This window comes from Myotis myotis, unplaced genomic scaffold, assembly GCF_014108235.1.
Source record: "Myotis myotis isolate mMyoMyo1 unplaced genomic scaffold, mMyoMyo1.p scaffold_m19_p_12, whole genome shotgun sequence".
NCBI lineage: Eukaryota > Metazoa > Chordata > Mammalia > Chiroptera > Vespertilionidae > Myotis > Myotis myotis.
In genome coordinates, this window is record NW_023416316.1 from 48,272,403 (window position 1) to 48,282,386 (window position 9,984).

At 41.5% G+C, this 9,984-nt stretch overlaps 2 protein-coding genes across 2 annotated transcripts; both read left to right on the forward strand.

Annotated features, from left to right (window-relative positions):
- Positions 1–250: 250 nt before the first annotated feature.
- Positions 251–1,588, forward strand: LOC118667534 (eukaryotic translation initiation factor 4H-like). The gene has a single exon (XM_036331110.1). It carries the CDS (start codon positions 275–277, stop codon positions 1,019–1,021), a length of 747 nt encoding a protein of 248 aa, XP_036187003.1. The 5' UTR covers positions 251–274; the 3' UTR covers positions 1,022–1,588.
- A 6,773-nt stretch (positions 1,589–8,361) lies between these two features.
- On the forward strand, positions 8,362–9,333 carry TPD52L3 (TPD52 like 3). Its single transcript, XM_036331505.1, has 2 exons — positions 8,362–8,392; positions 8,534–9,333. The coding sequence occupies exons 1-2, from the start codon at positions 8,362–8,364 to the stop codon at positions 9,331–9,333; spliced, it is 831 nt and encodes a 276-aa protein (XP_036187398.1).
- Positions 9,334–9,984: the final 651 nt, after the last annotated feature.

The following is a 9,984-nucleotide window of genomic DNA, read 5'->3' on the forward strand; positions in this document are numbered from 1 at the left end:
TTTGTAGTTGCTGCATTACTACAGTGTTTCTTCAATTCTAAAATGCTTATTATTATGTGAAATTTTAATGCTTGTAAAATTAGGATTACATCTTAAAATCAATGTACAATTTGGTATAGGTATTCCTCCTAGAAACCTTTTACTTAAAAGATGTCTTACAATTGATTGCGTCTCACAATTAAGGAAATAAAATAATTATGCTGTCGCTATAGCAGGCATGACAGTTTTAATCAAGAATAGCTATGCAGGGTTCCTTTCGGAGCGGAGACGGCAAATGGCGGACTTCGATACCTACGACGACCGGGCCTACAGCAGCTTCGGCGGCGGCAGAGGGTCTCGCGGCACTGCTGGTGGCCATGGTTCCCGCACCCAGAAGGAGCTGCCCACAGAGCCCCCCTACACAGCATATGTCGGAAATCTACCTTTTAATACGGTTCAAGGCGACATAGATGCTATCTTTAAGGATCTCAGCATAAGGAGCGTACGACTAGTCAGAGACAAAGACACAGACAAATTCAAAGGATTCTGCTATGTAGAATTTGACGAGGTGGATTCCCTTAAGGAAGCCTTGACATACGATGGCGCACTGTTGGGTGATCGGTCACTTCGTGTGGACATTGCAGAAGGCAGAAAACAAGATAAAGGTGGCTTTGGATTCAGGAAAGGTGGACCAGATGACAGAGGAATGGGTGGCCCTCGAGAATCTAGAGGTGCATGGGAGTCCCAGGATGACTTCAATTCCGGCTTCAGGGACGACTTCTTAGGAGGCAGGGGCGGGAGTCGCCCCGGTGATCGGCGAACAGGCCCCCCAATGGGGAGTCGTTTCAGAGATGGCCCTCCCCTCCGAGGGCCCAATATGGATTTCAGAGAACCAACAGAAGAGGAAAGAGCACAGAGACCACGGCTCCAGCTTAAACCTCGAACAGTTGCAACACCCCTCAACCAAGTAGCCAATCCCAACTCTGCTATCTTCGGGGGAGCCCGGCCCAGAGAGGAAGTTGTTCACAAGGAGCAAGAATGAGCTGGCGGTTGGGAGGGAATGGGGTATGGGGGCAGTTAGAGCAAGACCGAAGCCTGGCAGCCCCCTGGACCGGCAGTCCTGCAGTTACCATTCCTGCGCCTGACCTTTGTCCTCCTTTCTTACAAAGGAAACACAGAGCTTGTGAGTGCATGTCAGCAGTTAACAAGTGGTTTTTAGTACATTCTTGGCTTTGCTGTATCTAGTGCCTGTTTCGTGCTTTTTTTTTTTTCTTTTCTGCCACTCCTTTCCCCATTTCCTTCTGTCCTTTTTCCTTCTTGTTCCTTGTTTCCTTCCAGCACATGAGTTTCTCGAAAGGGACAAAAGGCAGCCACCATGTGGGGAGCTCTTCGAATTGAGGTGCTGCTTCATTTTTCTCCTTCGCTTTCTCTTTTTACTTTAAACACTGGCCAGACTCCAGTCACTTCCTTTGATTTTTTTTTTTTTTTAGTGCTTCTCTTCCGACCTGCATGTTGAGTTCTGTATTTCTGTGGCTTTCACATACACATACACATACACATACACATACACATACACATACACATACACATACACATACACATACACATACACAAAATGAAAATAAATAAGTAACAGAAAAGAAGTCACAAATTGGATAGCATCTTGTTATTATTCAGCTTTGATCAACATACAGATTTTGAAACACCTTGTTTTCAAAACAAGGATAAAATGTCTGTTGATTCTTGCAGATTTCCTCCCATCCTGTTTATAGGTAGTCCTGTCTCTATGGCCCCCTCCCCAGATGGATTATTTGAATAGGTTCCAATTTTGAACAGTGAAACCTAAAGGGTAGTGTGAGATGTTAGTAGGGAGTTTACACGAGAGGATCCGTTGAATGCACTACTGTGTTCACATGTTTTACTGCTTTTTCAACACTGTCCAAACTGGTTCCCTCCTTCACCAGCTGTACGAGAGGCTCCTCTGTCTGGCTGAATGTACCGAACTGCCTGCTGCTGGTTTCCTTTCTACTGGGCACAGGTGCTTTGGGGGACTAAAGGGTAGGGGTGGGAGGGGGTGGTAGAGCTGTGCTGGGCTCACTTTATAGTGTGAACATTGCTTTTTCCAAATCCCTGTTATCTGTGTATTCTGCATCTCTCCCTTGCATTTATCTGTTTCCTAGTTTAACAATGAGATACTGTGCTTCCCACCATCCTTTACTTTTATAATGAAAATTAAAATGGGCCTAGAATCTGGCACTTTACTCTGTTTCACTTGATGAATTGAGAATTTTACTATATATAGCTATCAAGAACCTTAAAATAATTGGTAGGTGGCTGTAAGTTACTAGGTCTCATCTTTGGGACAAAGTTCATTGTTCCCACATACAGTGTTCAGCATTTACCCAGGACTAGGGGTCTAGGCAATAGCTTTTGAGCTTGAACACCCATGTGTGGACAAATCAAATTCATCAGCACCTGAGTCCCACTCGTTTTATTGGGAGAAATTCAGGGTCAGCCAGCAGCTAGAGCGGTAGAGAAAAAAGGCCCTCACCAGCGTGCTGGAGGGCTGAGGGGAGTCCTGGCCTCCGCAGCGCAGTGTGCTCAGATAGTAGGTAGTCCCTCGCTGGTGTCCTTGGTGTCTACTCTGTCTTTGTTACAAGGTCTCAGCCGTTTGCAGAACTCTCCCTTCTTTCCTTCCACCTGTCATCTTTGCTTCTGAAATAAGAACCATTTGTGTAACACCAATACTTAACTTAAGAAAGACATGCATTATGTGGTTGTAACCAAACCTGATGCTTTCAGATGACCTACTTATATCTTCAATGTGGAAAAGATTAAGAACAAAACAAATTCATCTACACTTCTGGGCAATCCAGTTGACTTTTATTTTTATTTTTTATTTTTTTTAAATATATTTTATTGATTTTTCACAGAGAGGAAGGGAGAGAGATAGAGAGTCAGAAACATCGATGAGAGAGGAACATCGATCAGCTGCCTCCTGCACATCTCCCACTGGGGGATGTGCCCGCAACCCAGGTACATGCCCTTGACCGGAATCGAACCTGGGACCCTTCAGTCCGCAAGCCGACGCTCTATCCACTGAGCCAAACCGGTCTCGGCCAGTTGACTTTTAAATGTAAGAATGGAATTCCAAACACTTAACACATTCAACTATATGACAGAAAGTAAATCTATGGATATGGTATTTTGTGAATGATCTTTTAAATAAAAGAAAACCTTACGTAATAAAAAATAAAAAAATAAAAAAAAAAAAAAGATAGCTATGCAACCAGAGAGTAGAGTTCAGGCCTCAGGTTTTTTGTGTTACAGCAAAATACCACAATGGTCATAACCTTGAAAAAAACATGAATTTTCTATTAGTAGTCTGATTTTCCCCAGACCTCGCAGAGTTAAATTGCTTTGGCCCCACATTTTGCTGGTTCTAAACCTTCAGTGTCAAGCTTCAGGATTTAACACTCCACCTACAAGTCTCCCTAGTTACTTCTGGGAGTCCTCAATGATCAGTCCCTTCCATGTGCTTCTGCTCTACACTCTCTGTAGACATCTCCACTTTATGCCCAGTCACTTGAGAGAAGGTGTATCTACCACTACTCAAAATCTAAACATTCTCCAGATAAATTTTCCTGCTAAATTTTTCTGCTGGGTTAAACGTCAAGTAATCTGGGTCCCCTGCAGACATGTTAGCAGCAGTCTAATCTTTGTTGAAACTGCATGTAATTCAGGAAGTGTCAAAGAGGAGCTTGATAATGAGAAGCAAGTTTCAATCTTGTCTTTTTGCAATCCCCTGCTCCCTTTTAAGGCACCCTCTGAATTTCTAGATCCTGACTAGAGAAACAAGTCAAGCCCTCGGTTCCTTGACAGAATACAGACCATCTACATCCATCAGTATATAACTGACCATGTCTTTTCTGGCTCATGTACCAGCTTTGTCTACTTTCTTCTCTTAGGTGATTCCCCACTATTGCCACTAGAACTTATCTTCCAACATGCTATCCTCCAAAATGTAAAAAGATCAAAACTTCTAGGAAGTTCTCCCCCACTTTCCTCATCCAAATTAAAAAAAAAAAAAAAGGAATAAGAACAACTTCCATTGTGAAATTTCCCCTAAAGTTTGTCCATATTGTCCTAAATAGAGCCGAAGGGCTTTAATATGTACTTCATGGGTTTCCTTGTACTTCATTTTCAGTATTAAGAGCTGTTTCTGGTTCAGTCTGGAACCACTAGCTTTTCTGCAAGCATCAAAAGAAAAGTCCATTCTTCTAGAACAAAACACAGTGTTTAAGGAGCCCTTACAACCCTTTGCAGACATTTATATATACAGCCCATCATGTTTCCAACAAGAAGAATCTTCATTTTTAATATAGGGAAGTCCTACATCTTTTGATAATTTTCCTTTCCTTCCTCTCCATGTCTTCATCTCCCTGTCATTCCTCTTCTACCTCTGAGGATCTGTACACACAAAACTACAAACCCCTTCATCCGTACATATCAACTCATGTAAATGAATACTTGGGAGCAGGGGTTCACTAGTTCTTCAGATTCAACCAGATTCCTCTGAGGACTCCTATCACAATTATATACACCACCAAAGAGAATGAATAACAGTATTAAGCTCCAATTTAATATCCTGATAGTATGTTTGGGGTTCAGAGAGAAAAATCCTATTCTATAATATACCTAATCATTTAAAAAAAACACACACACACTAAAAAACGCTAATTGGTCCATGTAGGAGGAATGCTGCAAGAAAATGTCATCCTGGTCCTAAACAAAGATCAACTTAATTACTGAAATATGAGGATTGCTAGCATTAACACTTGCAAACCTACCATAATGGTCATAGTCTTCAAAAAATACTTGAATTTTCTAATAGTAGCTGTAAGCTGCTACAAATATTCCAGTTCATGCTGAAGGATATCTATGGGAGAGTGACTCACTGCATATATTCTTGGTGGAGCTGGGCTATGATATGAGATTATAGTGAAAATAAAAACCAAATAAAATATTCTCACTTTCTACAAGAAAAGCCTAACTACCAATTTTCTCCTCCTACTCTTAAAACATTCTGACTGGATTAGAGTTTCAACTATATGGCTTGTTTTCAGGCTCAATTAAATATTTAAACATTTTTCCTAGTATTCAGCTAAAATGAACAAAATGTTTATGGTAATAGTTCTGTAATAACAGAGTTAAAGCTCTAGAGAACCCACTGTAGTTAAATCTAGCAGTGCAAATGACTGGACTGCAGGGTAAATTGTCAATTTTTTTTAACTCATTTTAGAGAGAGAAGGAATGGGGAGAGGGAGAAGGGGAAGGGAGAGAGGAAGAGGGAGAGGGAGAGGGAGAGGGAGAGGGAGAGGGAGAGGGAGAGGGAGAGGGAGAGGGAGAGAGAGAGAGAGAGAGAGAGAGAGAGAGAGAGAGAGAGAGAAAGGAAAAGAGAGGGGGAAAAAACCATGAATTTGTTTTCCATTCATTGGTTAATTCTTGAATGTGCCCTGATTGGGGATCAAGCCCACAACCTTGGCATATCAGGATAAAACTCTAACCAAGTGAGCTACCTGGCCAGGTCTGTCAGTTCTTTAGGAGCAGCTGGAACCACAAATGTGGATTATTTTATAAATTGATATAATCAGGAAGCACCATATTGATCTTTAATAACAAAAGATGTCAAATGTTTAAACCTGTTGGCAGTGGTACAAATACCTATTCATTCCTAGATCTAATAGCAATTACTACAATCTCACTTCTTTCTTCCCCAAACAACCCAGACCTGATGAAGGGTATGGCTTTATTTTTTAAATTCAAGTTTCAATAACTTATCTATAAAACATATCATACAGGCTTATAAAAATTAAGATTGAAAAATCATTTTGTTGTACTTTTACCTTTATGTTTGAAAAGGATTGGTATGGCTCCATCAACCTTACTAGAGAAATAATTCACTTTTTACTAAAAATGGCTCAATAATATTTTCCTTGGAAACAAAAGATAGAAAACCATTGTAGAATTAAAGACAATTCTCAAGCTCTTTCTTCATAGGTTGCTGAATCAATTTTCTTGGCTGTTTTAGTGCCAAAATAGCAGCAAAAAGCTTTCCGTTTCAGATGACTAATTTTATGAGCCTTTCTATGAAATATAGATTATTTCATTGTCAAACCTAGAGATGTGAAATTCTAAAACCATGGGGCAATGGCTTGATAGTTTACTATTTAATAAACTAAAAAAGTAGTTTATTCATCCTCTCTCCCATTTTTGGGGGGTAGGGGGTGAGGCAACCTAATTTTCGGTGGCCTTGTTTCGACAAGGATTAAAAAAATAGTTTATTCAAGTAATTGGTTAAAATCACGATAAATTAAATGAAATTTCACTTGATAAGTTTATGTTTTAAAAATATAACTGGCCGTAACCGGTTTGGCTCAGTGGATAGAGCATCGGCCTGGGGACTGAAAGATCCCCAGGTTCAATTCCGGTCAAGGGCATGTACCTTGGTTGCAGGCTCATCCCCAGTAGGGGGTGTGCAGGAGGCAGCTGACCGATGTTTCTCTCTCATTGATGTTTCTGACTCTCTATCCCTCTCTCTTCCTCTCTGTAAAAAAAATCAATAAAATATATTTTAAAAAAATAAAAATAACTGTTCTTTTTATGTGGTTATATATAAGCCTAATAAAATGGATTGCTCCATTGTGTTACTTACTGGTCCAGGTCTACTCAGGAGGTCAGAACATTGCTAGATGGGAAACCCCCTTCCAGAGGCTATGTTTTGATTTGGCATCTGGAAGCAAAGTTGCTGAGAGAGGTCAGGTTAATTTTGCTACAAGGGAAATCATTACATAAAGGAATCGAACTTTAACAAAAGATTTCATATTTTGAATTGAAAGATGAGGAAGCATAGAAACAAGAAATTAGACAGTGAGGTGGATGGCTAAAATAATTCAGAAAAGGATAGTCAAGTGCAAGTTCAAATCTGGTGATTTAGAATCTCAACTTTGAATAGACAATGTGTGTTCATGTAATTTAGCTTAATCTAGGAGGTTCTTTACCCTTAATCCTCATGAAAGAGGAGTTCTAGTTCAGAAGTCAGAGCATTCCTGAAACCACTCATGTTTCTGCAGGCAATGGAGGAAGAGTCTACTCTCTGGAACAAAATAGTTTTTAGGCAGTCCTGGCTGCCCTTTTCAGGCCTCTATTCAGTCAAATCCCTTCATGTTTCCAATTCCAATGTTTTCATTGTTCCAAGAACAATTCTCATTTTTTAATCTAGGGAGGTACACTCAGGACAAGACAATAAACACTATTCAATTATGTAAAAGAATTGTTAAATATACACCCAAAGGAGGGCTGAAGTTGGTTAGATGCTTTATTATAGCTACATAGGCATGACTATGGCTAATTGCTGCAATTTGCTGAGAATCATACCATGTTCCACAAGATAATGTTTGCAAGAACTACCATAGTATCCAACAAAATCACTAGAATCTAAGACTTGCTCAAAGCCACTCCTTGGGAATCAATAGCCAGCTATGGGATACTTGACCCCCTGCCCTCACTGGACTGAAGTCCTGATTTTTCCTCTGTATAAATTAGAAGCTCTGAAATTAGAAATAGGGGAATATGGTGGGTTGACATCCTGACAGACCTTATCCAACTATTTCTACTTTACTGTGCAGACCACCTTCCTTAACTGATAACCATGTCTGTGGGCAGACTTGCTTTGAGAAATGTGAGAGAACGCTTCAAAGAGAAAGATGCAACTGCAGTATTAAAAACCCATGCACTATCCATTTGCATATGTCTTATTCCTTCTCTCCTAAGTTCTCACTGTACAATAGTATGTGGTTATTTATTTATTAAGCTTAAGTTTGACTCAACTATTATAGATTTACTCCTTCTCCCCACCAAAACAACAGACAATTGTGAGTGGTCAGACTCACTTTCTGAATCCTGCTATCCCAAGCCTCTGACACTGTTGATACTTCATGCCATGGGAGTATGTTAGTCACTACCGGGCTCAAGCATTCTGAGGAGACTTCAGATCCGCTTTGAGTGATGCTAGGAGTTTCTCGGGGTCACTTGGGGAACATGGGAGAGGAAAATAGGTAGGGTATGAGGCCAGGAGTGACTCCCTGCCCCATTTGGGGGCAGTTTTTATTTATGTATTGGGCTTTTTCATACATTTCTATCAGTACAAAGAGTTCAATTGATTTTCAAAGGTTTGAAAATGGCCGGTGTGGTACATAGAGATCATAAGGGGACTCAGACTTGGTTAGAAGGCCAGAACCTGCCACTTACTATAGCAGGAGGGAAAGCACCACTGCTCTTCAATAATAATCTCCGCACTGCCTACCTCACAAGCTCGCCGTTATGTCGAAATACCACTACGAGTGTGGGAGGCGTAAGAGCTGAGCCTGGGTTCCACTGCAGTTTTCTCCAGCCGGAAGTCCCGTCTCCACGACCCTCCTCACCCCAGCCCCCATCCCTCACCCCTTACCCGGAAGTGGACCCCGCAGGTCTGGCCGTCCACTCTGCGCTCTAGGTCTTCCATCCACTGGTGGTGGCGTCCATTCCACCCACCAAAATATGGATCCCTCAGGCCTAGAGTCCCACCCAGCCCCCCAAGAGTCTGACCGCACAGACCTAGATTTCTCCTCTCCTGGCCAAGATTATTTCTCCACTAGCTATGAGTTTGACTCTCTCTACCTAGAATTGGACTTGGACTCTCTTAACGAAGACCTTTCTCAGCCCATGACAGGCGCCATGACAGGGACCTCTGCAGGCGCGTATGAACCCCATCCACCTACCAAACCAGAGGATCTCACAGAGGCAGAGCAGAAAAAGCTCAGGTCCGAGCTCACTAAATTGGAAGCTGAAATTGTAACCCTACGCCATGCGCTAGCAGCCAAAGAAAGACACTGCGTGGAGCTCAAGAGGAAGCTGGGCCTCACGGCCTTGGTGGAGCTGAAGCAGAATCTGTCCAAGAGCTGGTACGAGGTTCAGGTCTCCAACGCCTACATGAAACAAAAGACGTCAGCTGCACTGTCCACCATGGGCTCGGCCATCTGCAAGAAGCTTGGAGACATGAAGAAATCAGCCACGTTCAGATCCTTTGAAGGTCTGGTGGGGACAATCAAGTCCAGAGTTGCAGGTGGCAGAGAGCTTGACAATGACTCCCTTCCTTCTTCAGCGGGGTGTGGGGATGATTGGCCCCCAGTTTCGGGGAATAGAGATGATTCACCCCCAATTACAGGGAGTGAGAATGATCCAGTTGCAGGGAGTGGAGATGACCTGGTTATGGGAACTGGGGATGACCTGCTTCCCTTTCTGGAGCAGGAATGAGCTCCTTATAACTTGCCTGGCCACCTAACCAATGCAAGAGCTCCCTTCCCTCATCACAATTACAACTCTGCCCATCAAAAACAAGCAACCTAACCACAATGGTAAAGTTAATTCGGGAAATGGACAGAGTCCAATTTTGAGAAAAGTAATGTCCATTTTACACAGGTATTTGCTGCTGTTGAGATAGAAAATCTAACGTTTTGTACCTGGTTATTTTACACTAAAGTGTGTAGATCAAATGCATCACCATACTAGCCTTCCTGGGGTTGCATTTAAATGGACAAGACAATGGCTCCAGAGGGGTCTAAGGCCAAAGTCCAAACTCTTTTTTTGAAAACTAGTCTCATCAGAAGGCAAAGTAGGTTTCTGTTTAAAACTGGGAAAATGTATAAAGTAGGTTATAAATCTATCTACTCCCCATCTCCTTCCTTCACTAAATCTCAGAAAAAAATTTGAAAGCTTCAAATAGTCTATGATTTTTATTTTAAAAAGATGTTCAAGAAAACATTTTTAAAAAAGAAAACATGTTTTTTCTCCAAGACCCTCAGAAAGGGAAAAAATATTAGTAGACTAATTGTTACATAATACTATAACTTTTATAAAACTTGACTTTTTAAAAGCTCCTAATTAAGCAAAGTAACTTTAGCTTCA